Source organism: Penicillium oxalicum, chromosome VII, assembly GCF_001723175.1.
Source record: "Penicillium oxalicum strain HP7-1 chromosome VII, whole genome shotgun sequence".
In the NCBI taxonomy this organism is placed as follows: domain Eukaryota; kingdom Fungi; phylum Ascomycota; class Eurotiomycetes; order Eurotiales; family Aspergillaceae; genus Penicillium; species Penicillium oxalicum.
The window spans coordinates 550,856-578,442 of record NC_064656.1 but is presented as its reverse complement, the minus strand read 5'-3'; the positions used below and the strand labels follow the sequence as shown (position 1 = coordinate 578,442).

The 27,587-nt window shown below is 50.8% G+C and overlaps 9 protein-coding genes across 9 annotated transcripts; 2 read left to right on the top strand and 7 right to left on the bottom strand.

The window, feature by feature from the left end:
• Positions 1-631: 631 nt before the first annotated feature.
• Positions 632-2,270, bottom strand: POX_g08730 (uncharacterized protein; the record flags this gene model as incomplete). Its single annotated transcript, XM_050117499.1, has 3 exons — positions 632-1,162; positions 1,347-1,431; positions 2,176-2,270. The coding sequence occupies 3 exons, from the start codon at positions 2,268-2,270 to the stop codon at positions 632-634; spliced, it is 711 nt and encodes a 236-aa protein (XP_049965643.1).
• A 1,081-nt stretch (positions 2,271-3,351) lies between these two features.
• Positions 3,352-5,321, bottom strand: POX_g08729 (Efflux pump dotC; the record flags this gene model as incomplete). Its single annotated transcript, XM_050117498.1, has 3 exons — positions 3,352-4,457; positions 4,512-4,633; positions 4,696-5,321. The coding sequence occupies 3 exons, from the start codon at positions 5,319-5,321 to the stop codon at positions 3,352-3,354; spliced, it is 1,854 nt and encodes a 617-aa protein (XP_049965642.1).
• A 2,314-nt stretch (positions 5,322-7,635) lies between these two features.
• Positions 7,636-8,752, bottom strand: POX_g08728 (Sorcin; the record flags this gene model as incomplete). Its single annotated transcript, XM_050117497.1, has 3 exons — positions 7,636-8,526; positions 8,624-8,642; positions 8,712-8,752. The coding sequence occupies 3 exons, from the start codon at positions 8,750-8,752 to the stop codon at positions 7,636-7,638; spliced, it is 951 nt and encodes a 316-aa protein (XP_049965641.1).
• Positions 8,753-9,787: 1,035 nt separating this feature from the next.
• On the bottom strand, positions 9,788-10,864 carry POX_g08727 (uncharacterized protein; the record flags this gene model as incomplete). The annotated part of the gene is made up of 2 exons (XM_050117496.1): positions 9,788-9,920; positions 9,987-10,864. The coding sequence occupies 2 exons, from the start codon at positions 10,862-10,864 to the stop codon at positions 9,788-9,790; spliced, it is 1,011 nt and encodes a 336-aa protein (XP_049965640.1).
• Positions 10,865-14,513: 3,649 nt separating this feature from the next.
• POX_g08726 (uncharacterized protein) lies at positions 14,514-17,433 on the top strand (the record flags this gene model as incomplete). The annotated part of the gene is made up of 8 exons (XM_050117495.1): positions 14,514-14,825; positions 14,917-15,477; positions 15,554-15,670; positions 15,728-16,009; positions 16,073-16,336; positions 16,420-16,597; positions 16,717-17,006; positions 17,098-17,433. 8 exons carry the CDS (start codon positions 14,514-14,516, stop codon positions 17,431-17,433), a joined length of 2,340 nt encoding a protein of 779 aa, XP_049965639.1.
• Positions 17,434-18,045: 612 nt separating this feature from the next.
• Positions 18,046-19,344, bottom strand: POX_g08725 (uncharacterized protein; the record flags this gene model as incomplete). Its single annotated transcript, XM_050117494.1, has 1 exon — positions 18,046-19,344. The coding sequence occupies one exon, from the start codon at positions 19,342-19,344 to the stop codon at positions 18,046-18,048; it is 1,299 nt and encodes a 432-aa protein (XP_049965638.1).
• Positions 19,345-20,376: 1,032 nt separating this feature from the next.
• On the bottom strand, positions 20,377-20,910 carry POX_g08724 (uncharacterized protein; the record flags this gene model as incomplete). Its single annotated transcript, XM_050117493.1, has 2 exons — positions 20,377-20,630; positions 20,733-20,910. The coding sequence occupies 2 exons, from the start codon at positions 20,908-20,910 to the stop codon at positions 20,377-20,379; spliced, it is 432 nt and encodes a 143-aa protein (XP_049965637.1).
• Positions 20,911-22,334: 1,424 nt separating this feature from the next.
• On the bottom strand, positions 22,335-24,302 carry POX_g08723 (uncharacterized protein; the record flags this gene model as incomplete). Its single annotated transcript, XM_050117492.1, has 3 exons — positions 22,335-23,951; positions 24,008-24,164; positions 24,247-24,302. 3 exons carry the CDS (start codon positions 24,300-24,302, stop codon positions 22,335-22,337), a joined length of 1,830 nt encoding a protein of 609 aa, XP_049965636.1.
• Positions 24,303-26,644: 2,342 nt separating this feature from the next.
• On the top strand, positions 26,645-27,359 carry POX_g08722 (uncharacterized protein; the record flags this gene model as incomplete). The annotated part of the gene is made up of 2 exons (XM_050117491.1): positions 26,645-27,079; positions 27,129-27,359. 2 exons carry the CDS (start codon positions 26,645-26,647, stop codon positions 27,357-27,359), a joined length of 666 nt encoding a protein of 221 aa, XP_049965635.1.
• Between the last annotated feature and the right edge of the window lie 228 nt (positions 27,360-27,587).

The window sequence follows — 27,587 nt, the reverse complement described above, 5'->3', positions numbered from 1 at the left end:
ACGTTGACGACGACCTGCTTTTCGAATCAACGAGACGGATCGCATTGCTCTACTTGATCGGATCGGGACTGGGTGCTTTTTTCATGAAATCGTGGACCGGGAGCTTTTCATTTTGAACTGAGACTCGCAAGAGATCTTCACCCTGGATATGCTTTTCATGTCTCTTGTTGACTTGTTCTTTTTTTTTCTCCACTTTGTCTCGTCCTGTGTGCACGAAAAGCAGCGTTGATGATACCTTGAACTTGAGGCAGCACGGGGCTGATACCCAATGGATTTTGATCGTTCCTGGACAAGGGCATGAAATACGGACTGAAATTTGCTTCCATCTCCTCGTTTCCCAACCAGAATCTCGATGGGCGTATGTGTGTTTGTTGTGACTTTTTGTTTTTCTCTTAAGCATGCACGACTCTATCTGGCAAGGGCGAGCCTCGATGAGTGTCATATGCAATTTCCCACGTAATGCGTACCGATTTGCTGCTTTTCTCGACCCGTTTCTAACTTCGCATCCGTCGGGGCTCTCTCGAAGAATGAGGTATGTGCATCTGATTCTAACAATGTTAATCTATATCCACATGTCCCTGGAACGACAGCCCTCCATTGCAGGAAAGGTCTCCCCTTACCCCCTCTGATCTTATTCGATGCTTTGTCTCTCCACACTCTCTTCGGGCGCCCGAGCCAGATTCTCCTGCACGTCTCGCTCTGCCTGCTGTTCTTCTTGATCTGCCAGACCAGCCAGTTCAATAGCCTTGACCCTCTTCACCAGATCGGCAACATGCACATCGGCCGTCCCCAGTCCCAATCCCTCCAACGCCTTCTCGAGAAGATACAAGTATTCTGTGTTTTTCCCACTCTGTCCATGCCCTGCGCTGATGACCCGTGCCACATCTTTTGGTGCACGACGCTCCGGTTCACGCAGAAATTGCGGATTGGTCGGCTGTCCAATATACACCATGCAGGTGATTGGGATGATCGAGTCTGGGTGACCTTGCTGGTCCGCAGACGAGCCTGGAGTAGGGTGGAAAGGAGTGAAACGCACACTGTACCCATCTATTTCACGCTCGTCCAGGTAATCGTGAACTTCCTCGGCATGGGAGGCTGGGATGTGGTATGCGGCACCCCAGACTTTTCCCGTTGAGGCAGATTCGGATTCAAGTTCGGCATGCTGCAGTTGGAGTGGGCAAAATCCATCGGGTCAGAATGATAAGCGACAAGAGACATGGAGACCTTGCCATTGAAATCTTTTTTTTGGCACGATAAATTTCACTGAAAATGGTCGAGGACGAGACTGGGTTGTCGTCGTTGATCTCGACATTTTGCTCGCTTGACTTTATTCAGAGATCACGTACCGGATCATCGAGCGTTTCCCAGAATTCGCGGTCGATCACAGTGACAACGCGTCCTGGTTGTTCGGGTGTTCCACGGTGGTCAGTGCTAAATGAACCCCGTTGTTAGCTCTCTTACAGCAACTTCTGCCTGCAAGTCGAGAATAATTGCAAGTAAAGCCAGGTTTTGTCGGCTGGAAATCCAAAATTCCCAGCTCACTGCAGAGAAGACTCACCTAGCCTGTTCAAAAGAGACATCACGAGCCCAGATGTCAGCTACAATTCCTCCCCAAGAACCCGATCATCGTGTTTTCACATGGACCAGTAGCAATCAATACCAAACAGACCGGCAAAGTCTGATCCATTTTCAAACAGGGAAAAAGAATCATACCTGCCAGAATCGTCTCACGAAGCCATCAATGTAGCCTGGTACGCGCTGATCTGGATTTTGTTGACAATATTAGCCTCGAAATCATTTAGTTGAAAGAGAATTGGATATTTTCGATGCATGAACATCTTCGTCTTTCTTCACCACCAAAATATCTCATGGAAGGGATCCATGCCATGTTGTGCTTTTGAGTAGACTAATGACAACTTACCATAATGTGGTGGTGGTTTCCAGATCAAACTCCTACATTTGAACGATGAATTAGTGATACCCAGAGGGGGAAATAAAAAAATGAAATTAATCAGCCTTAGCGCAAAAAGCAAAAAGCAAAAAGCTTCACAATTGTATAAGCTTCAAAAAAGAAAAAAAGACTAACTTAAAACACGAGAGAGGGTGAGAGACACACACAAAATTGACCCCCGAAAAAACAATATACTAGCTAATATACGCAAATAAACAACTCACCCATAACCAAACACCCAAAGATCACCCTCGGGAAAATGCGTTTTCCACGCTCTCCCATCGGGATGCACTTGATGGCCCTGCAACACGGCTGCCATTGAATTTGAAGTTCAATTTTCTCCCAGCTGGCCAGCAAAATGGGACTGGACTGGATTGATTGGATATAAGACGGGAAGATAGACGTGTTCAATCGTTCAATAAAAAGTAAAAGAATAGATCCAGATGGGCAGAAAGAGCTCGTCTTTGGAAACGGGAGGGATATGTGCAGTTTAATTCACGAGTATGTGCTGCCCGGAAACCCAGACAGAATATCCTGTGACTGGGGCTGTCGATATACTTGTTGATGTACAGTAGATAGAGATAAGTGATCAGTGATTCGGACTTTGAAGGGGAGAGCGCTATTGAATTCAAGTGTCGGCGTAAGCAGATGACTCGGGTAAGATGCCGATGTTTGCAGTGTTTGTTTTGTGGAGGGTGGAGTAGCGCAGAGGCGGGATGTTTTTGTTCGAGTTATGGGTGTAGGATGAGTGTTGAACTTAGTCAAGTGACTGGGCTAATCTACATGCCTACTGATAGTCGGGTGTTAGTACGTAGTCTCCAACACAGCGCCATTGACAGAATTTCCTACTAGTCACCCACCAGTAAACCATGAGAAATCGCTCCATTGCGAGAAAGTATCTGAATTTATACGAGTTTCAGATCCGAATATCATCCAACATCCACACACTCTACTAAGGCCAGATGCAGCATTCTCGCACAAATTCAGCTTCATACCATGGTTTGACTAATGCTCGTACTGCTCCTACTTTCCTACAAATTTCAATTCTTTGAGAGTCCCTTTTTGTAGAATAGAGATGAGTGTAATTGGCATTATAATGAGTAAAATCGGTTCCAGTTCCCCTTCACATCCCCAAAATGCCAGACAATACCCACATTTCTTAGCACCACGAGCTGGAGGAGATTTGCAACAGATTTGACCCAAATTATACAAGGCAAAACAAGGTGCTATAGCACCGTATCGAGGTTGCTTCCCAAGAAGAACAATTAAAATACATAGACAGAGAACTCCCCTCCAATTTGGGAGGAGATACTTTGAAGGGGGGAAAAGACCTATTAGATGCTGAAAAGTATAGCAAAGGGTATATCGGGTTGAGCAAGACGACAATAAAAAATAGAATTTTAAGCCTCGGTTTCAGGCTTTCCGTCGGATTTGCGCTTGGAATCAATTAGCTCCTGACGCGCTCGTTCTTGCTCCTCAAGACCAGTCTTGCGAATGGTATGCGTCTTGGACAGTTCACGTGGAACGATGAATAACGAAAGGACGAATCCGAGGCCCGCAACGGCCGTGTAGAAGATCCACATGCGGCTCAGTGCAAAAGTGAAAGAGTCAAGAACGACTTTGCGCTGCGACTCGTTCAGGCTTTGAATGAGTTCTTTGGAGGCTCCGGCGAATGAGGCGGAAATTGCGGCCGCGCGTTCGGGACCGATAGCCGCGACAATCTTGTCAGATTGTCCGCTAATAACGTTCTGGTAGATAACCGTGCCAAGCACGACAGACATGGATGTCGACAGTTGGCGGACAAAGCCAAAGGTTGCAGTCGCGGTGGCCATATCTGCCGGTCGAATGTTGGCCTGGAAAGCCACAAGGGGGGCCTGGAAATTGGGGCCAACACCGACACCGGCGATGAGTTGGAAAATGATAATTCGTGGCCACGAGGCGTAGGGCTTGAGGTCAATAAAGAGACCAAAGCCTAAAGTCATGAAGAAGAGTCCACCGATAATGAGTTCCCGATAGCGGCCCGTCTTCTTCATGACGATACCGGTCGCAGCCGACACGAAAGACAGGGAAAGAACCATGGGCAGAGTATAGACACCGCTGAGAATCGGCGATGCCAGGAGAACGGTTTGAAAGTAGAAAGGAAGGTAGTAGGCACCTGCGATGAAGACAAAGCCGTGGCAGAAGCAAACCATAAGAATCAGGACGTTGTACCACTCGTTGAACAATCGCGGTGGAATGATAGGGTACTTTGCCAGCTTCCATTCGGCAAACATAGCAAGAGCCCAAACAACGACTCCGAAGACGATGAGGCAAATAACGGTCGCTGACTTCCAGGGATAGTTGACGCCGCCGAATTCAAGTCCGAACAGGAACATGAGGGTACCCCCGATAATCAAGAATGTCCCTGCCCAGTCGATGCTCCGCAATCCGGCCAAGAGAGGAGTCTTGGGAGATTCGATCGAGAGGAAGAAAAAGAGAATCAGCAGCGAGAAGCCACCGATGGGCACTGTATCTCTGGTCAGCTAGTGTCTCGGTTTCAGAATGCGATAAGAACACGAACAGTTTAGGTAGAAACACCATCTCCAGGTCACACTCGTGGTGAAAGCGCCACCAATAATCGGACCCAGAGCCCCTGCAATGGCCCATGTTGCTCCAAATATACCATAATACATCGGACGATCTCTGCACAAACACGTCAGCAAGGACTCAAGCATTTACAAATCGCACAGGGGAAATAACTTTACCTCATACTGAACAGATCAGTCACACTGATGTTTGCCATAATAATGATACCTCCGCCTCCAACACCTTGAATGGCCCGACCTGCCAGAATCATCGCCAAGTTCTTTGCCAAGGCGCATATCAAACTACCGACCAGGAACCAGATATTGGCAAAGAGGATCATCGGCTTCCGACCCCAAATATCACTGAGCTTCCCCCAAAGTGGAATACAGGCCGCATTTGCCAGCAAGTACGACGATGCAATCCACGAGAAACCACTTTCCGAGGCGCCAAAGTCTGCAGCAATTGTCGGGAGAGCCGTTGAAATGATCGTCATATCGAGCGCAGCCAGGAAGAGCGCCAGACACAGCGCCGTCATGACGACGATAATCTTTTTCTTGCCCATCTTGGCTGCTTGCGAGGTAGTGCGCTCCAGCGGCGGCCGAGAGGATTGCTTCTCGATGATATCGTCTTCATTATTTTTCCCGAAAGTATCTGCTTCCTGGGATGTGTGTGCATCTTGGTTGTGCTCAAGCGTTTGCTGTTGGCTTTCGGGGAAAGGTGTGTGGGTGGGGGAGTTTTCCGCTTGTTCTTTTGAAACCGCCGTGTCGCCGCTCACCGAATCGCGGTCTTGCTGAGCGGACGTCATGTGGAAAGGCTGTATTGTCTGCACCTTTGTTCAAAGAAGAGAGTGTAGATTGCTGTGGAAAGACCTGGGGCAAAAGAAAAAAAGAAAAAAAGGAGGGAATGTTGTTGTTATGTAAACGGAATTAAACGTGGGGAGATGGTCGGTCAAAGGTACTCGGCGATTAGAATCGATCGATCGATATGGACCTTGTGGAGAGATCCGAGCCCTCGTCTGGAATCAAGCTAGCACCAGATCTAGGGAAAATGTGGGAAAAGATCAATAATTGCAGCAAAGCTGATGATCACGTCCAGCTTACAGTCACATGTAACATGTGAATGGCCGAGTTTCGTGGTTCAACGATCGTGGGAAAGGGATGCCGTAGACAAGTCGCGCGGAGGTGACTGAAAAATAAACGCGGTGGTCGGAGATTATCAGTGCCGAAGTGCCGACTCTTTTGACGTCACCAACACATGATACGCACTTCGGCTAACGAGGACCCCCAGGATTGGATCCTTCAACGAGATGAACTGTCAGATTCTGCTGCATGTCCAGAATCTTCTTCCTGATGAGATCGCGGTCCGGAGCATCGATCGGAGTGAAAAGACAGGACTCTGAAAACTCCGACATTCGGTAGCCAAGCTGGACGCTCGGTTGATCGCAAGCCATGGCAGCCACTAAGGATCTTTGATTGATTCTTGGCCGTTGCTCCATCGTGTCAAACAAGCCTCTTCAATTCAATATGTAGGCTCCAAGGCACCCAAATTTCTTCACGTGTGAATGGTTCAATGGAGCCGTTTGTACAAATCGTGATGCCCCACATCAAAAAGGTGCCCACCGGCGTCGTCCATTGCACCGCACGAAGTGGACAGCAAGGTTCATGCAGGCTAATGGAGGTGGATGCGTCGCCCGGTCATAGTTTACGTCCGAATCTCGCGCTCGGTCTGTTGACTGACCCGAAGGATGCAAACATCTGATGATGATTATTACCGTCCTACGATGGGGGATCAAAAAGTCCCTGAAGTTTGAATATTTTGACAGCTTCCCCCTGGAGCTGTGTGGAATACAATAGAGGCTCCACCGACCCGAATCTGAGATTGCAATTGACTCCACCTTCACGGGATGGAAAAGTAAATCTCTTGGGTAAGAATATACCCGACTCCCAATCGAAAAACAACACCGGAACACGGCAGCTTTGGTGTAGATGATGGTGTTCACCTGACATCGTGACGGTCCCTTTCAGAGATAAAAGGACCGCGAAAATCATTAGCTAGGATGGATCGAACGAAAACTCCACGAGTCGTAGTTCAGGCCGCTGTCAAGGCCGAATAGGTTCGCGGACGCGCCCAAGGCTCTTCTTTTAGGTCCATTTTAACAACAACCTCCTGCGGGTTACAGCCCGTACTCGGTACAGACAAGTACACACCATAGCCCTGGAAAATAGATGCAGATGCATCATCCGACTCAACCTAAGCTGAGTCTACAGTCGCAAGGCGCATTTTCACAAACCTCAAATTTGATGCCCAGGCAGTCAATCATCGTGGTTCCTGCCAGTGTAGAAATGTTTAGGTAGCGACCGGGGCAGACTATAGCTTTGTCGAGTTCGGCGGCCATCGGAGGGTCACCGCATAGGTCACCCGTCCGCTCATTGCCTGGTGCGTGTTGCTTCATCTCCGATTTTGATAGATTACCTAGTCGAGCTTTCCGCCATTCTGGCCCCAGTAACCTTTAACAAGCAAATCTGTCAAGTTAGGAGGAGCTGTCTTGTTGCTGAGCTGACTGTCACGTGGATTCGGCACCGATTATAGTGCTCTCGACTAACACTTGCGTTGACGCAGTCTCCGCGAGCCTTGGTGATCTACTGAGCTTGACAATATGAATCAATCGACCGTGTTTCAGCAAGGGAATTCATCCCCCTGAATCTAAGATCAAACATGCTGCAAGAATTGGCGTCAGAGATTTGACGAGGGCTTTCAAAATGGCTGAACAGCTCCATTCAACATTCGAATTTTCATCTCTTGTGCAGACGAAAGGCAAAAAGACTTGGGTATAGAAAGGCCGAGGTCAAATTCCCAGCTGGCATCAGAATCAGAATGAAAACTGCAGCTGGGACAGACCAATGGCGGACATGGGGAAAATAAAATTCAAACACAACGTTCGAGATGCTCGGATAAAAATAAAATCAAAACACCACGACAATGACTAGGGACTGCCAAGTAACACTGAATCAATCCTGAAGAAGGATAATTTCTGTTGTAGATGGAATGTTAGCACAGAAGGCAAGGGGCGCAGGGGCCGAAGAGTGCATCACTCAGGAGGGTAACACCGAAGGTGAAGACTACACTGGGTCTGACTTACCGGTCAAAAATTCCTCAAAGCTCACGGTGATATATCCATCGCGATCCTCATCATAGCGTTTGAACACGTCCGTCATCCGTTTCAGGCTGATGCAAGCCTGGACAAACAGATCAAAGCTCATCCCATGCTGATTCGGACCGCGGGAGGGCCCGTTGACCTGCTTGGCCTTGCTCTCGAATGCACGGAAGAGGACGGTCACAAATTTCGTCGTCAGGCGATAGCCAAAGGCAACCAGCGCATTCTCAAATTCTTTCAAACTGATACGTCCGCTGCGATCCTCGTCAAAGCGATCAAAGAGCTCGCGCCATGCGGCCAGGTATTTCCATAGCGACACGAACTCGTCAAAGTTGATCGATCCATTGCCATCTCGGTCAAACATGCGAATCATCATCTTCACCGTCCGCGGATGGAATGAGGTATAGTCTCCGTTGACAAGAGCCGATCCGAGCTCATGTTCCGTGAGCGAACCAGTGTGGGAGGTGTTTGCGGCGCGAAACAGAGGGAACAGCTGCTGCGGGTCATCGCTCGGCGCGGACAGTGGGGGGTGAGGTGACTGAGGGGGTCGCGAGGCAGGCGGGGGCCGATTACGCTGCGGCTGCGAGGGGGGCGGTCCAAAGCCATAGTTGGGAGGTGGTGGCGAGGGATGCAACGGGTGAGGTCGAGCTTGGCCTGAAGCTGGATGAACTCCATTTGCGGGTGAGGGTCGGCCGTTGTATGCGTGCGGCGGCGTTGGGGTTGACCCGGACGCGCGAGGCGGCGACGGACCGCTAGACGATTTCTGCATTTGTGGTCGAGAGGGGAGAGGTTTCTGACTGTGTGCCGCATGGGCCTGTCCTCCGGACATTTCCATGTTTCCGAGCATCTGCGCGACCTGTGTGCGTTGTTCGGTCAGTTCATACTGCCCATCGTCGCGGATCCTGGGTGGAGCAGGCAGCCACGTCGGAGGCGTCTCAAGGAGCATTTCTTACCTGCTCTGGCTCGGCATGCCTGAGGAGGTGATAACAATCAAACGTTAGATGTATATCCTGTGTCTTGTCGAGCATATAGGAATCTTACGCTGGCAGCGCGTCGGGATTGTAGCTTTTGTTGTAAGCCATGATGGCCTGGCTCTGACGCAATGATAACGGGATGCAGCACGAGCTATGACCACGACTGGACTTGCCCCGGCACGATTCGTAATTGAAAGTCCTGAAAACCCCACGAACTTGAAGGAAGAAAGAATTTCAGAGTAAGTGGCCGGGGAGCAAGAGTATGATCAACCAAGTAGTTGAGCGAAGTTGTAGAAGTTGGAAAAAAGGAGCCGATAGCGTTGAGGATGACTTGCATTCGTCCGAAGCGGAGCCGTGGGGCTCGGGGACGTCTTTTTTTTTTTTTTTTTCTCTTCGTTGTTCTCTTTTTTGTTGCCCGACGCCGAGAAAGCGAACGGCCCGCTGGGGCGACACGAGCGGGTGCTGCAGCACGGGTACCACAAAGTACACCTGCAGTAGACGGTCGAGATCAGCCTTAACAACCTTAACCCTATAGTCGATCCCAACTTTGCTCGACTATACCAATGCCCCGAGAGAATGCAGGCTTGATGATTGCCTACAATGGGGCACTGCTTGTTGTGCATCCTCCTCTCTGAGTTGTTGTTCTCTCCACGCGCTTGGATGGGTACTCAGGCTGCTAGCTTGCTGGCAAGGTACAGTGACCCCGGATTACCCCTGGGGACAAGCACGATCACCAATCACGAACCCCTGGACTTTGGGCCCTACTCCTCATGGCCCGAAGCCAAGAGGTCTTTTGGCAGCCTCCTGATTCACAAAGCGTGACGATAGATTTTTGGTAGGCCTGCGTCAGCCGCCAGAGGCAGCTGCACAGTCATCTCTTAGCACCAGGAGACCGTAGATTAATGGGCTTGCAATCCACGACTACGCCTTGGGCCGTTGGGCCCCTTGGAGATGGACTTCGCCCATCCGGTCCTGTCATCTGGCAGGGCGATCTGCGCTCATATTTTCAGCTGTGTTTTAGGGCCGACAACCCTAAGGGAGATGGATTTCTCTACACAACTATAAGTGGGTTCAAAATTTGGGGACTGAAGACCCACATTGCACCAGCAATCCCCGGTACGTACTCGTACTCGTATGCATATCTCAGGTACCGAGGGGTTGCTGCGTGAGAACGCGTATCTCTGCGGCCTCGTGCTCCAGGACCAACGAGATTTCCCTCCACGCTTTTGCTTGAAAAGCCTTGCCTTCTTCGTTGGTGGTCAATGCTCGGGATTCGCTAGATAAACAGTCAGAACCTTGTTGCTTCAAGTGCCGAAAGGGTCCCTGGGTGAACGAAACTTACTCCAGATACCCGTCATTCCGCCAGCACTTGCCCTGCGCCTCTGCGCCTTGCAAAATTCCAGTCACCAATAAGCGACTACCCTGCTCAGTCGTCCGTGCAAAGAGCTTATACATGATCCAAACCAGCCATCGCTCATAGAACCGATCGTACTGTCGACCCAGAGCAGATCGACACAGGCCAGGACTGATGGTGTTGACAATCACGGGGACGGATCCATTGTCCTCACGCACCAATCCAGCAATGGTCTTCATCATATACTCCAGTAGCAATTTGGATATACCATACTGTTTAGGTCCATGGAACCGCTGCGGAGAATTCAAATGCTCCAGTAGCGGACCGTCAGTCCGCAAGCTCTCGGCCTTGACCTGTGCAAATTGTTGGCTCGAGACAACCCCAAGATGCGTCGGTTCGGCCTCGGTTGAGCTCTCTTTGAGCTTGGGCAGAAGCAGCATCGCCAATAACGATGTTGACAAGGTATTGACCTGCAAGGTCTCTTCCCAGTGCTCGGGGGATTGTCGATACTCACGATTCCACAATCCGGCATTGAGGAGCGCAACATCCAGCCGTTTCAGCTCGGTGTTGGCACGGCTTGCAAATTTTTTTACACTTTGGAAACTGCTCATCTCAAGCTCCCACACCTGGACGGTGTTGGGTCGATTGGTACGGGTCTCGAGCTCGTGCTTGACTCGATTGCCACGTTCCATATTGCGGCTTCCAATGATCAAAGAGTCCACGCCGAGATTGAGAAGCTTAACTGCCGCCTCATAGCCCAGTCCCGAAGTCGCGCCGGTCAACAGCACAGTCTTGCCAGCGAATGAGGTGAGAGGGTCCGCAGGTAAGGTGTACTGCATCTTCAGTAATCGTAAAAGCCCCGCCATTTGAGATGGTTCTATCGATTCTGTGTCTGCCAAGTGGCACAGCTAAGAAGTGATAAGCTCCTTTGGTGGAAAGTAATTGAAAGCAAGCTTCGATGATTGGCGTTGCTTCATCCGCCGAGGCTCGAGTCGTTTGTTCTTGGGTAATCAGGACCCGTTAATTGCCCACCCCCAGCTGCGGCTCCCTGGACCCGCCTGTGTTCGCTTAGTCACACGAGTGCGCCAACTTCCGTCCAGAGGTCACCTGAGAGGTCCAGGGCTGGGGGTACCCGAGTAGGGACTTGAGCCCGATAACTGGACGAGCGCCTGATGGACTGCCAGTGGTGGACCCGGGCGGCATGAGCCTCGTGCTTATACCGTCGAGCCCGAGTGCCAGTGAACTTTGCTTCTCTTCCACTCTTTGCCACTCTGATTCACATCATGAATGGAACCGCACGGCCAGGTGGAGCTATCATGTGTTTTTGACCTCAAATCATAATTGCCCGAATTGACACCGTCCACCACTCCTCAAACAATCCGCAGCGCAAGAGAGATGTTCATCTCCCTAAAGGTGAACTAGTGGTCCTTGACAAGAAGACAACCCTTGTTGAAACAATCGCACAGGATAGCTCTCCGACTGGTGTCCCAGGGCGGACACAACGTATGGCGAAACTCACACAATGGCTCAGATAAAAACTTACCTTGACTTCCCTACACGCGGAACATGGTCTCTCCCGCATAGAAGCGGGAAGTAACGGGAAAAGGCAATGCACCTCGAAATCCGTGTCCCTTCTGTAGAACCTCCTGATATCAAGAACAGGGATGGTTTCCCCGCAGTTCGAGATAAAATCTGTCTCGGCTGCAACCGATAGGCCTTGTCCCGTATCTGACGAGATTGTGGTGTGCACTTTCCGTTCATCAGCTGCGTCTCAATGTGGTTAGCGGAGCGCTATCAGCACAGAGCTACACAGCCCCGGATTCGACCTACAAGGGACATCATCTCCACTTCTATAGCCTAATTATTGCCTAATCAATAGATCATGATGTTGGAGCCAAGGTAAAACGGTCCGGTCTTGTGTTGCTTCTATGTGCAGGACTCTTGATTTTTGAAGCGAGACATGACAACCCACCTGGTCCGGAGGTGGTCAACGAGGGGCGGGTCTGATTCCGAGCTCCAGGCCCACCATCGATTTCGCTGTATTCGCGTGCGGACAAAAAAGGAACCGGGCCATACTCACAAATCTTTCTAAACGCGCAGTTTGATTTGGAGCCGAGACTCAATTGTCCATTGATCTATCCCGGTGATTTCCAATGACAGATAGTCATGGAGACAACAATTTACAATCGAAAGGGAGAGACCAGTACTGCAGGAGGATAATTCCATCGGAAAAGACAATGGAGCCAGGACCACTCGCTCCTAGGGGTGGTGGTGAGTTCGCACCCTCCTTGCTGTATTGATGAATACCATCCAAAAGCACCGTCCTCGCCCTTTTCTGTCGACAGAGCCTCGCATTTGTCTTGTTGGCTTCGTCACTTTTTGTGTAGCCTCTGGTGATTTGTCAATCATCTCTTCCGGTAACCAGGAGCGATATCGTTTCTTATGGATAGGGATCGGATCGGATCGAATTCCCCCATGGAGTTTGGATCATTCGAGAACAAGGGGAAAAGAAAGGGGGGGAAGTATAGCCGATCAGGTCGACTTGACCGCCGAGCTCGAAGAATGAGATAACCTTATTTAGCAGCCCTGGGATGGGCCCCGGTATGATTGGAAAGTGAGTTTCAAATGATTTTCTGATTGAGAAACCAACACTTCTGTTGACTATCTTCCTGCAGGCAATCACCATGCATGCAGGATGCACCATGCGCAGGACGCCCGAGATGGGCTACCTTTATCGTACCCAACGAGACGCATGACCACACCAAAAGTCAAAATTGCTCGCTAGGTGGCCCGTCGTACAGTTATACTATGGAAAGGAAGACCCCGAGATCCACCCGTCCGGGGGCCAAGTGGGCGCTTCGGCTTAAGCCTAATTGCCCTGAGCTGTACGGGCCGGATAGTGGCGTCCAATCAATCACGTTTATCACCGTACCGTCGCACAGCTAAATTACCAACAATCTACCTTTATCTTGAGGAGGGAAGGTTACATTCGGTTTGGATGTAGCAAAAGGGTGGCGCTGGTTGCGTGATCCCCGCGGCCATGGCGACTCCTACCTAGCAAGGAGGGCTGAAGGGGGGTCCTTTTTGCCTCGGCTTTCATAATCTCAGACACGCAGGGAGTCGTGGAGATGGGGCTGGGGCAAAGATAGCTAAGATATTGAGCATATTTCAAAATATGAGTGATTGAAAGACTGAGTGTGAGTGAGTGGGGGGACTCGCGGGATGAGAAGCATTATGCATCGGTGACCCAGTGGTAAATCGCTCTTTTTTTTTCTTTTTTCCAGTTTAAAAATTGCGTTGTAAAAATTAAAAGAAAAGGAAGCGGATCAATTTTCCATAGAGCTTCCTGCCTGTGGTCCACAACCAGCGGGCGCAAGGTCAGGCCGCCTCTCCTTATCACCTGTCGTCGGTGGTGCTCAACCCTCATACAAGAGAGACATTTGCACACCTGGGGGCATTCGTAGACGAGAGCCAAGAGGTATTTAGGGGTACAGATTGGCCAATCCAAATTCCGCCACTGCTATCGTCGGGAATCTCATGGATAGCCCGTCGGCGTTCCAGTCTTGGGGAAGATGGCGCAATCTTGGCACCGGCCCATATAGTCGCAACGGGGCGGAGGACCAAGTTGTGACCACCGCAACACATAACGGTCATCTCTCAAGAGTCCATGGGAGAATGAGAAGTACGGCCATATTGTGAGCAACTCGAGCAGCCCTCGGACGGCTGTAGTAATTGCACGTGTCAAGTATTTCACAAGGTTTGAGCGAGCGTTGGACCCCTGAGGTCCGCTCTCTTGATTGCAGGTGTAGCAATATTCTCTGGACTCACCGCGCTCTGTAATATTCGATGTGCTTCAAAATGTGAATGAACAGAGATGTGGACCCTTTTCTCGGCACGATTTTTTTTTCTTTCTTTCTCATAGCCGTTGACCTCCACGTGGTTACCTTCTTTCGGAGGGGATGGAAGAACCCGCTGCTGTCACATTCCACGATATGGACTCGCGTATTCAAACTAGAGCCTTGCCGAACGCATCCCCTGGCAAACCAGCTTAATTCTCATCTCATCGACTCGGCGGAAAAAGTACTGTACTGACAAGGTCAACTCGGGGGCCAAGCGTGCGGTTGTTGTCCCCACTGGGTATTGGATAGAGATAACGCCATCAACACCCCCGGGTGGTTCAAACAGGCGCTAGTCTTTTTAGCTCAACTCCAGATATTCGTGTTTCGCCGGAGTTCCGGTATTGTCATCAAAATGAGGGCAGGTTCACAGTTCGGAAGGATGCACATAAGCCACAGGAGCCGGAAAATTGTCTCATTTGAATACCCGATGGTATCACAAGTCACGGGGGTTGAGGTGTTCCAGATGGCAAGCCTGCTGTCACGTTGATGAGGGCTTGTTCATAAAAGGAAAGCCAGATCCCAACCTCTTCTCATCCCTATTTGGTGGGCAGGTGCAATCGACGAGACAACAATCAGCTGGGCCACGCTTTTCTACTAAAGCGAACTCGCAGATACCATGGCTCGGTCAAATGCTCCTGATTCCTTGGCTGGAAAGGACCATATCTCCGATGACTCGCAAGAGGTCGTCAATGAAAAAGAAACCGTCACCGTTCTCCCGGACAAGCTCGATCATGAAATCCAACCGGTGGGCAATTACGGTGTCGAGTCGGATCGTGAGAGTGCAGACGTGGTGATTGTCACCGGTGCCGACGCGGCTCTCCATCTGCTGCCCCTCCGCGATGATTTTGATCGGGCCTTGACTGTCCGCAGTATGTTTTTGGCGACTGGCCTGTCATGCTTCTCGGCAGTGATGTACCAGATCTACCAGGTAGGAGAGCCACTTTGATATCTATTTTCCAGATTCGTCGCACTTCTGTCACGGTATGTCGCTGACATGTTCTACTCATGGGAATGTTTAGTTCAAACCCACGGCCATTACAATCCAAGGTACATTCATCGTTTTGATTGCCTACTTCCTGGGCAACGGGTGGGCAAAGATCCTACCTCGTGGTGACAAACTCGAGGCACGGTGGAGGAGTGGCGGTGGTCAAGGAGCCCTGCCATTCTATGTGAAAGTGGCAAAGCTTCTGAATAATGGACCATGGTCTTTGAAGGAACATGCCATCTGTTCGATCACGGCCACATCTGCCTCCAATGCGGCTATTACCATCCAGGTCTTCGCTGCCCAAGATCTCTTTTATGGTATGCCTTTAAGGCCGGCTCAGGTAATCTTGAGCGTGATTTCGATCGGCCTGTTTGGCTACGGTTTAGCTGGCTTGATGCGTCCAATTGCGGTGTGGCACACTGAAGCTGTCTACTGGAGTACTTTGCCTACCGTGAAAAGTCTACAAGCCCTTCACTGGCAGGACGTGAAGAACTCCAAGCCACTCCGGGTGTTCTGGTACGCTTTCGGTGGTATGGCGCTCTATGAGATCCTGCCTGCGTATGTCTTTCCTTGGTTGAACTCGATCTCGATTCCAGTAAGTTGCTTAAGGAGGAAGAAAAAGATGTTGACTGATCAAAGCTCCCCAATCCGAACTAACACTTTATTTGTAGTGCCTGGCATCTCAAAAAGCCACTGGCAACACTGGCAGCGTCTTGACGACCCTGTTTGGTGGTGCTACCAACAATGAAGGACTGGGATATTTCTCGCTCAGCTTTGACTGGCAATACGTAAGTACAAACCCTTCCACCTAGAAATCCTAGGGTCACCAGTTAACATTTTTCTAGATTACTTCCTTTCAAACTTCGCTTCCGTTCAAGTTGCAACTTCACCAAACCGCTGGTCTCCTTCTCTGCTCGTTCATCATGCTTGGGATCTATTACGGTAACGTGTGGGGCTCCAGGTCACTCCCATTCATGTCGACGAGACTTCTCACCGAGGAAGGAAAAGCCTATCCTCTTGCGAAGATCTTCCCTGGTGGACAGCTTGACGAAAGCCAACTGGCAAAGTACGGCATACCTAGATTGACTGGCACATTTGCATTTGCGATGTTCATGGCCAATGCTGCGGTAAGTCATGCACCTGATTCCTCCTCCCCAGGCAGTCGTGCTGATGATTGACTCTTCTTCTAGATCGGTGCTCTGATCGCGCACTGCGCTCTGTTCTGGGGTAAAGACATCAAGCGAGCTTACTCCAGCGCTAAAGAGGGCCGCTCTGATGATCGTCACCATGAACACATGACCAAGCACTACAAAGAAGTCCCCTGGTATTGGTATGCGGGAATTTTGGTTCTGAGCTTCATTCTCGGCCTGATTGTTGTGCTCAAAGAGAACATCACGCTTCCCGTTTGGGCATATGTGGTGTCCTTGCTCACCGGCATCATCATTGCGCCTTTCGTAAGTCATTTCTCCCGCGTGGACATCGTCTCGTTCTTCCCTCAAACCACAGCCCCAAAAGCTGACCATGATGACAACATTAGAGCACCATTCTTTTCTCCCGCTTTGGTAACGGCATTGCGACCAACAATCTTTCCAAGATGATTGCGGGATTTATCCTGCCCGGTCGCCCCGTGGGAAACATGTACTTTGCTGCGTGGTCACACAACGTCATTTCGAACACGGTCTACCTTGCGCAGGACTTGAAGATGGGCGAATACCGTAAGTCCACAATCCTAGTTATTTTAATCCCCCGGTGACAGTAGATGTGTGGTGGAAATTGAATTGGCTGCGGGTGGAAGATAAACTTCAAAAAAACTCATTGCTTTCTTGCCATACAGTCAAAATCGCACCGCGCGTGATGCTCGCGACCCAAATCTACGGCACCATTCTAGGTGGATTCATCAACTATGTGATGATGATCTCCATTGTCTCGGGGAATCGCGAGTCGCTCGTCAATTCCAACGGGGATAACTCTTGGAGCGGTGCTACCATCCAGGCATACAACACCAACGCGACAGCATGGGCTCTGGCGTCGTATCTCTACAAGAGCGGCGGACGATACTCGATTGTTCCCATTGGCATTGCTATCGGTGCTGCAGCTGTGGTTGCCCACCGAGTATTCTTCAAGGTACGGCGGTTCTTTCCAACATTGTTCCAGGTCTACAGGCAGTCAGAAACGCGCAAACTTCTCATGCATACTAATGCGACCTTTATTATAGTTTGTTCCCAAAATCGGAAGCTTCGACGTGGGTGAAATCAACCTGCCACAGTTCATCCAATACGCGGGTTACATTCCCTACAACCAGAGCCAGACTTGTGTGATCCTCAGCTGGACGATTGCAGGATTCTACGTCCAGTACTACCTGCGCAACTACCGTCCTCGTATCTTCAAGGACTACTCGTACCTGGTCACTGGTGCATTCGATGGTGCCAGTCTCACGGTCTTGTTTATTCTCTCCTTTGCAGTCTTTGGTGCCGGTGGACGGCAGCACCCTTTCCCTCTTTGGTGGGGTAACAACCAGGAGGGTAATCTTGACTGGTGTCCTACGGAGTGAGGAGCAGTATCAGGTAGCGGTTATTAGGAGTTTGGCAATCAGCCTGAATTTTATGGATTTTGGAAGGTCTATTCACATGGCGCCGACTATTTCCCATGTTGGTGAATCCCGGGTTGTGCGCGCTGTTTTTTTTTCTTGGAAGAAAACCAATAATGATAGTAATGCCTCTTTTCCAAAAGCCAAAACATGGAACAAAAACAGCCTCGGCCATGTTAGAACATTCTCTTGTCTCTACCTCTACTAGACTTGTACTGCTTCGAATATCCAGAAATGCTTGCATGCCCCAAAGATGGAAGTAATCTTGGTGCGAGTCCACGGATGATGCATTTGCAACAGCTGGGAAGTTTCTATTCTTCCCAGGGTCATCCGCTTCGGCCAAGAAGAAAAAAGAGCTCATGGCTTCCAAATAAAACGAGAGAAACTATTAGCTCATCGTGAAGGACATGCCCCAGGCTACAGTAAAATCGACCTCGGGTTCGCTCGTGTATCTGAAAAAGTCATGGTGAAGCAGGACGAGACACAATCCAGACTTATTCCGTATCAAAAATTATAAAAATTCAATAATTTCCAGAGAGATAATTATGTCTCGAAATCAAAAGATGGATCATTGGCCTATTCCAAAGCCTTAAAGATCTTCTCCAAAGCAAGCTCCAGATAAGCTCTCGGCTGCGTAAAAACGAGTCGAAACCATCCGTCCTTCTCCGATCCAAATACGGCTCCATCAGCCAAAAAGACTCTCTCGCGCAACAGACTCTGCATCACCTTCTCTCCAACTGCTTCCTCCGAGGCAAGATCTGCATGCAGCTCGCGGTATCGCTTTCCAAGGTTGATCCACAGGAAGAAAGCGGCGTTGCAACCGGGTGCATAGTCGATCTTGTTCGCCTTGAAGAAATTGGCGGCAAAGGCGTACGACTCGGCGAGTCGCTTTTGGTTCTCCTGGATGTATTGATCGGTGAAGTCGTCGTCGGCCAACAATTTACCGACGAGATAGTCTGCGATCCCTGAGGGGTATGAATACAAAGAGGTCGCTTTCAAAGCACCCAAGACCTCCGGACTAGACTGGGAGATGACAACGCCCAGCCGAATTCCATTTGCGCCAAAGTCCTTGCTCATACCCCAGAGTACATGGACGAGGCCGGGATCAATGATCCCATCCAGCTCGATAGAGAGGGCGGATTCAAACTTGACCGGCGCGGGGGACTCGTCCACGGTGTTCTCGAAGACGGACAGCGCGTAGATCTCGTCGCTGATCAGATGGATCTGATACTTTTGACATAGTCGCATCAATTCAATCAGCACTTGGCGGGGATAACATCGTCCAAGTGGATTATGCGGATGACACAGCATCAGCGCCCGGACGGGCTTCCCCGTCGACGTTTGAAAAGATATCAGCGCCTCTTCATATTTGGACACGGCGTCCAGGCTGAACGGATCCACCTGGCCAAACGGCACCATCACCACCGCGGCGCCCGGTCGCGTCGTCATATCCGGAATGAAAGTCCCGTAGAACGGCTGTCCCAGCAGAATGCCCTCTCCGGGATCCGTAAACGCCCACGAGACATGCTCAATAGCCGAGGAGCACCCGTTCGTCGCGACCATTTGCTCTGCGTCGAGCGGTTTCGCCGGATGCAGGTGTCGATTGAGAAAGTGGGCGATGGAGCGACGGAGGGTGGTCGACCCGTGTCCGCCGTCGTTGTAGGTGAGATATTCGACGGGCAGATTGAGTCTTTCACGGTTCAGATATTGTTGGAGTTCGGCGTGCATGAGGGCGTTCTCTGCGACGCCGACGTTGATGTAGCCGTTTGGGTTGGTCGAGGACCAAGTGTCGACGAGGACCTCCCACATGGTACTGGAGCCCATTGCGATGGAGGCATTTTGAGCCCGTCGGGAGATGGTCGATGTTTGCGCCATCTTGATGAGAAATTTTGTTTTTTCTCTTCAGTGCCCTTTAGTTTTTCTTGTGTAATTCTTCCTTTCAATGTGAGAATCTAGTTTCTATCCGTCTTGTCCAATCCGACGCTCCGGGTTCTTTCTCGATGTTTTCGTAAAAGAGAGGAATTTGCTGCCGGTGCTGTGCACGATGAAGGAATATCACGGCTCCTGTCCGACCTCGGCGTGGTATCAGTAGCCAGGAGGTTCCAGGTTCCCTTGGGCCGTGTCCCCCCGCCCGCGATGTGTTGGTCAGCTTCAAGAGTTGAACAGTTCCACCTGGACTAGACGAATGACCCCGCTGATATACTTTACTCTTTCAGTTAGATGAGGAGGGGGGGGGGCATTGACTCAATTTTTTTGGTCAAGTCCGGCCATGTTCCGGTGCGGTGCGGGTCTTCATTTTAGAGTTGGAACTTGGCGGCAACCGGCTTCCTTCGGCACGTCGAGGGAAAATGTACCGAGAAGGGAGAAAAGGAGATGTGAATTGGGTGGTAGTGTGAGAATTGCAGATGAACATGGATGTTCATCCATACCTGGTTGATAAATAATTTCAGAAGTTAGAAATTGAAAAATAAAAATAAAAGTAATGAAAGGGCAAAAATTCAAAAGATCAAAACCTCGTAAAGGTGCAGCCACTAGGAGAGGATCAACTCGCATTTGAACTTCATACATCTTTCTAGGGATTGGAACTGAATTTCACAGGACAACTGCCTATCTTTCCATCTCATTGCAAGATCTTCTCTCATTTCAATGGCTGCCACCTAGGTACAATACAAGTTACGATGTCTCCAAAGATACCCACTACATGGTACAAACCTACAAACCTCCTTGGCCATGCTTCGCATACATCAAACAATCCTACATATACACAAGGACGCCATGGCAACGTATCTCTCATGTCAGTGCGGTTCAGATTCTGTATCATCATTTTCAATCTATCATCAACGTCGTCGTTCATCATCATCAAATCAGTGCTTTTGTCAAAGGAAAAACCTTCAGCTTTCCCCCCGCTTAAGCACCGAAAGCCTGCTCCTGCTTGGCGCCCGGCACCGCCGCAAGGTAAGAAGGACGGTCCTTGACGTAGAACTCAACATCCACCTTGCCTCCCAAGCTCGCGGCACCACCGTCCAGGGTGCCCGCCTTGATGACGGTGTTGTCGGGCATCACCTCCAGCTCGGTGTACAAGCCGGAGCCGCACTTGCTGCAGAAGAAGTGCTTGTTGATCTTGCCCGAGTTGCCGATGGCATCGTAAGTGGAAGGGGTTCCTGGAGCGTGATGATTAGACACAATGAAAAAAAAGGGCATTTCTTCTTCTTCTTTTCTTTCGCGATGAGAATGAGAGAGAACAGAGAGATTCAACTACATACCCTTGGTAACCTTGAAGGAAGAGCGAGGGACGACGGCGTTGGAGGTGAAAGCACCACCGGTCCACTGTTCAAACAGGACGAAAAATGGAGTCAACAATGGCTGTCTGATGAAGGTGGCATCCATGCATCCCTCCGTGGATTCGAGCATGACAGGACGGAACTTGAGTAGGGGCTCCATTTCCGCCAACGTACCTTTTGGCAGTCAGTGCAGTGGCACAAGGCGGACAGATACTCGGTGGCTGTAGAGTCGGACAAGTCTCGCATTAGCTCCCATCGGCCTCAACTCATGCAATATCAACAATCGGGATGGACATGGTCGATAAACACAGTGGAAGAGTTACCTTCGGCCGAGTATGTCACGCTTCCGCACATGCAGCTTCCAGTGAGAGTCATTTTGAGATAAGATCGTCGGAGTTATACTGGATCAAGTAACAATGGGATTGTGGGTGATTGGGTGGGTCAATGCTCTAATGAAGAGAGAGTCCGTGTGTGTACCTTGGTGGAATCAAAAAGGATAGAGACACAGGTGCTGGAACTCGTATTTATAAGAAAGCCAGTGCACCTCACCGGGTTCCGACTTTGTTCTTTTCTTCGACTGCGATCTCTTCGATCGTTTCCCCTCCCCCGCTTCTCCAACGCCGTTCCCCACTTTCATTGGCCCGAAGCGGTAATCACCGGCCGACTTTGACGTAGTGTGTCAACAGATGGAACCATCGAGAGGCACGACGCTGAGCTGTTGCAGGGGCGTTTCGGGCTTTCGGACTTTCGCTCAGGGGGGCTGCCTACGTAAGGCGAGAAATGTGACAGAGCACAAAGCTCGTCCAAGTGGGTCGACTCAATGGAGGGGGTGGAAGGCGATCCCGATGGAGCCAAATGTGGACATGATCATTCATGAGGCGATGCAAATATACCTCACAAAAGGGAGGGAGGTTTGGTGAAGGCGAACGAGGCAAAAAGTACGAGGAGCGCAAAAAAAAAGGAGCTGCGACGGTGGCCGAACAGGACCTTTTTTTTGGCTGCGAATTGCGTCATGCTTTGGTGGGGGTTTGCGGTTGAACGGCGAGCCAACAACGGTCATAGACATCGGATTAGTATTGTAGATCAGATGAGCTTATGTACATCGGCCCCCAACACCCAGCGCCAATTTTACAAGCCTGGTGGAGAACTCCATACCGAGAGATGAGAGAAATGGTGGGGAAACTGAGAGAGCAGGGGAGTGGAAATGACGGAGGCCAACCGGACCGTCCCATGACACAACAAGATCCGTCAAGAAGCAATGGACAAGGCGATAATGAGACTCAAAGAGAAGGGAAGGAAAGACAACGGGGGCAAGTCAATCAATGGCAAAATCTGACAGAACTAACAAAAATCGGGTATAGAGAGTTGAAAGATCATAGACTCAACTGGAAAAAAGGGAGAGAAAGGAGAAGAACACCACAATTTGACGCAAGGAAAACACACGACAGGGGAGGGACGAGAGTGAGAGGCCGGGGTATCATCAACCAGGACGTCTCTCCCTGACCGATAACGTTCGATCGCTGCAACATTTTTTTTTGGTTTTTGGTTTTTGCTTTCGCGGGACGTGATCCGGCCCAAATGTGATCAAGTTTTGGGCTTCTTGCTCGCCCCGTCCGCAGAGCTGCCCCCATCAGGAGACTTTCGCTTCTTGTCCTGCTCATCTTCTCGAGAGAAACTTGGCCCGGTAGGGATCGCCGGCGTGGGGAAAGTCAGTGGGCTGGGCAGGAGGTTCGAGTCGGGGCCGGAGCGACCAAAGCCCCATTCGGGGAAAAAGCTGGATGGCGAAGGGAGGAGGTTATCCGAAACAAAACGACTCGGGAGCGCCGAGATGGGAGTTTCAATGTTGTTTGAGCCATTGTTCCCGTTTCCGGCGGCGGTTCCACTGCCGGCAAAATTGGCCTGGCCTGTCGATCCTGGGGGAGGGGGCCGAGCAAACGGGTTGGGTGGCCCTTGTGCGCCGGCACTCAGAATAACACCTGCAGAGGGGGACGGGGGTGGAAGTACAACTCCAGCAGGGTGAGGATCCTTGGCTGGGGTCGCCGTCTTCTGACCAGCAGAGTCGCGGGAGGACGACTCGCCTGTAGCACTACCATGGTCGGAGTGCTCGCTTGGGATCTGCACTTTGAGTTGCGGCCGCTTTGAGGGCAATGGGCCACTGTTGGACCGTGATGGCGGCTTGAGATCCACCGCCGTCGGTCTGGAGAGCGACCGCGTCGGCTCGGGTGCGGGGATCGTAGGAGCCGACTTGACCTCATGGCCGTTCTCCGGGGGAAATTCGGGCTTTAAGAGTTGGTTGCTTTGGCTCTGCGGGGAGTCATAGAATCCGAATTGGCGCGCCAAGACTGAGCCCCGGTCGTCGATGGGGGTGAAAATACTGCGAGACTGCGATTTGGACAAGGGTCGAGGCTGCGGCGGCGATTGGCTGTGCTCGGTTTTGACGACAGTTGCAGGATTATCCTGCGAGTTCTCCACAACGGGCACCGTTCGTTCGGACTGCGACTCTGGTGCAAACGCCGGGGGCATCGACCCTCTCCCTGGCTCCGAGATAAACGGCTGCGGTGGAATCTGCTGCACTGGAGCATGCGACACGGATGGCATTCCCATCTGCTGCTGGGTGACCATGTGAACATGCTGAAAGTGGTGTGGCGCGTGAGGGTGATGCAGTGGTTGGCCCTGGGGATGTTGCGGATGCATCTGCGATGGGTTTCCGGGAGGGCCATTGGGGGCTTGGCCGAACTGTGCGTACTGGCCTGCATGTCGAACCTGGCTGACCGGCCCATGCACATTCGGATTGTACATGGATGGGTTCGCCATGTAATACCCATTCTGGGGCGGCGGGGGCGGCGGTGGAGGCGGCGTCGCATGGCCCTGAGGTCCGAGGTTCGAGCTGATGCGACGAACGTGGTTCCGGGATGTGGGACGAGACGACTGCGACTGTGGTGTGCCATGTCGCATCCCAGGAAGACCGTTGTGAGCCACCGGCGGAGAGGCAGATGGAGCATGGTTGATATGCTGGAAACCTGGTTGTTGAAGATGAGCGGGAACTCCCGGATGCGACTGCTGGGCTTGAATTTCCTCGGGGGCCGGGGTCATATCATCTTCGTCGTCGTCGTCATCGCGCTTGCCAGAAAAATCATCAGGGCCTTTGTGTTCATGGGGTGGACCGAACTGGAGGAAGAAAGATTGGGACAAATTAGCCATCTACCGAGCATGCGAGATGCGACGATCACCACTGGCTCCTGAGTCTCATGGCATACATATTGATAGCGACCGAGAGTTTCTTGCATGTCACATGAAGAGTACTCGTACAGTTTCTTATTCTGACCAAAGATGATCACCGCGACATCGACCGAGCATAGAACGGCCAACTCATGGGCCTTCTTGAACAAACCGCCCTTTCGCTTGAGAAAAGTCCTGCGATCAAGTCAGCACGGTGGATTTGGGAGGTGACCCGGGAAGATTTGAGGCCCCCAACAGATGTTGCGCCCACACTTACACTGAACGATTCCGATCATCCTTGATCGCTTTGATCTCAATCTTCCTTCGACCCATGATCGGCAAGGGCAAAGGCGTTGCGCAACAGGCGCGCGCGGCAAGATGTCAACCCCGGGGATGGAGATTGTCTTGCTTCCTCCGAGACGCGTGTCTCACAGCTACCGGCGGGGATGAATCCTCGAGATCTTGGTTTCACAAAGAATCTGATGAGCTCTTCCTCCTACGCGCAGAAAGAATACGACGCGGAATTGAATGGCAGAAATGGTTTACAAAGTGTTGCTTGTGCCGCTCGGGGAGGCAGAATGGCCCTTGGGTACCCCGTGGTCGGAGAAAGCTGACAGGCTTTGCAGACAGGATTAACCCGGAGTCGGGGAATCAAACAGGGAGGTCAAGACAATACTATGAGAGCCCAGTTTGATATTGGTGGTGCTCCTTGAATGGGCCACAAACCCGCGGCACAATAGCGTGGAGTCGATAGAGACAACGGAGGGGCTGATTGACGATGCAGAAAAAGGTTGATTCTAAAGATAGAATCACGTTCCCTTGGAGAGGGGGGAAAGCAAAAGGGAAAAGATCGATTAGGTCATCCGCTTATGCCTTAGGCGTTCTATTAATACACGCGCAGACTCGGCACATCCCGTCACACTCCACCTCACCCAGTCACACACGTGACTCAACACATGGGGTATCCCAGACGGGAGAAATCTGACCAGGCAGTGTGGTCAAGCTCGAGAACACTTGATTTCGGTATGCGTACGAGCTTTCTCTAGCCCTGAGATATGATATGCAACACAGCAAGATCGCTCCAAAGCATCAATATCGTAATAATTAGATTCCAATTGACTGATCTGAATCAGCAGGATGCTGCAGGTGAGTAAGCATGGCTCATACTTACTCTGCATCTCGAAGTTGCCATAGTTGAACGAGTGCCTTTGTTATAAAACGGTGATACCGACTTATGGCTCAATAGATACCGATGGACTGGTTTATTTTGTAAAAATTCATCGGGTCACTAGTAAGGCACCATCACATGCGTGCATAGATTTCAACATCTTACCAAATAGCAGCTACTTCACCGGAGTTTCCGCATGTTCACCGCCGCCACTGCAGGTCCACCATCAAACGCATCGGTCTTCTATCCGAGATGGAGCTCTCTCGGACAATCGATGTTCCCTGAGCTTTTCACTCACTCGGTCGTTGTAGGCAGGGACTGATAAACTGGTTGCATTCGTGGAAGTGAAGAGAGATCAAGCCTCTGGGGTCCACAGGTGTTCCACACCTACGAGATGTGATGAAAGGGAATGAAACAAGCATACACAGGTGGATACTTAGCGAACGATGAGAGGGATAGCGTAATGGATCGAAGGAAAATATAGGAAGTGTGCCCCGTAACATATGTAGACACCTCACATACTCTTCTAGACTTTTCTAAAGCGTGAGCATCGAGCCTGGATCTTGGAACATGGTGGTGTTTTGGGTGTCTATCAGTATTTAGCAGCAAACTAATATGGTAGGCTGCTGTACAGATCGCCTACTAAGGATTAATTCATTCCCTGAGAGGCGCCAGAGCCTACCAATGAGGTTAAAGGGACAGGGTTCATATGATCACCCTACAAGTCACGCTCGACCAAATAACTCTTGGACCAGTGTGGCTCGATGTGGCGCAGGATGGGCACTCTTTCTGAAAAGAGACGATAAGGTCCGTCCTACCATATCGTATCAGGGACAAGCGGTCAACGCCCGGTCGTAAGTACCATGTCATGTGCCCTGAAATGCCCTTCCTCCTAGATATGCTTAATTTGATTGCAGCAGTGTCACCTACGTCGGGACTTTGTGATTAATGCATCTCCTGATGTTGCACGAGCCTTCACATATGCGAGAGGTATATTTCTTGATGTCTGCAGTTTGTCATACTATTATATGTTGCTAGGTCCGACTCAGCATGGAGGCTAAGGTTATTGATGATTCCGGTGTGCCCATGACACACCCCCGCTCGGACGCCAAGTGGACGATCGCTGACAACGCCTCTTGAGTGATCCGTATACATGGTCACTCGGGCCACTGATTGGCTCTGGCGTGGTTGACTGGTCACCTTTGCATGAATCTGAAGAGCAGATTCGATAAAGCGCAGGCTGTAAACCGGAAGAAGGCGTTCCCCCCTTCAGGAGGCATCTGTTCTCGACCAAAAGCCCTATTAAATATGAGGGAGCAACCTTAGAGCGTGGATCAACTCTTAGATAAGGTTGGAGAGGAGGTATAACCGCAAAAGAATTGTTGGGGGATGTAATCCCTTGCAGCCTTGAGTCACTATACCAGGTCTAACACATTACAATGCTCTTTTTCAAAGTATCCTTTGAGTACAGCACCAAAAAAAAATACTAGTGGATATTCGCTGTGCTATGATCAGTCCTGCCAACTTGGAATTCATGCTCCCATCTGGCCAGGTCTGCAGTACCATGGCTCAGGCTGCCAAACGGGCGTCGACTGGACTGAACAACGCCAGTGGACCCTCACGGAGGCTGGAACTTGGAGATGATGAGGATCACCATAACCATCATCCACCGGTACAGACACGCACAGGCCCTCTGCATCGCGATGGGCTTGGAGTTGTGGTTGCTTGGTCCAGTGTTGTCAATGATGAGAGCCTGGGCTCATGGGCACAAGTGACAAAGATGAATTCAAGTCCTCGATATAGACCAATCCAGTGCAGGAAAGTCGAGACAGGTTTGAGGGACGGGGCAATCAATGGCCACTGGACCATCTCGCATGGTTTCACGTGTGTTTCTCTTTTGGTCCAAAGGGTGTGCGGCGTGTGGAAATCTACGCCGAAGGTGGTCCGTTTGATAGGGTCGACCGATTACCCCTGAACCCGCCTGGAACCAGCCGAACAAAGTGCATCTCCATCTACACGCGGTCTGGGCAGTTGGAGAGAGCTCCCGGATCGTATCGCGACCTTTTCTTTTCCCCATCGGTGACCCCTCAGACTCTGTGTTTCTCTCCACAGTCTCTTCGTTTCAACTTGCTCCTCTCTACACCACGCCAGACTCAGACAGTCCTCTCCTGCAGAACCCGTCCAGCGATCTGCGCCCGAGCATTAGCGATTCCGCGCTCTAGGGGAACACTCCCGTCGACTCGTCGTCTGAGCCTACCCCCGAGCTGCAGAACATCCCGGCCCATCGGGCTGCTTCTTTTCTCTGACGACTAATTTGGTTTTTTTTTCTTCCCTGTTGCCTTCCTTTCCTCTCTCTTTTTCTCGGCATCAGAATTGACCTTCTCGCTGCTGCTCATTGTGATTTCTGGTTCGTCTTCCAGATTGCATTTTTTTTTGTCCCCACGCAATCT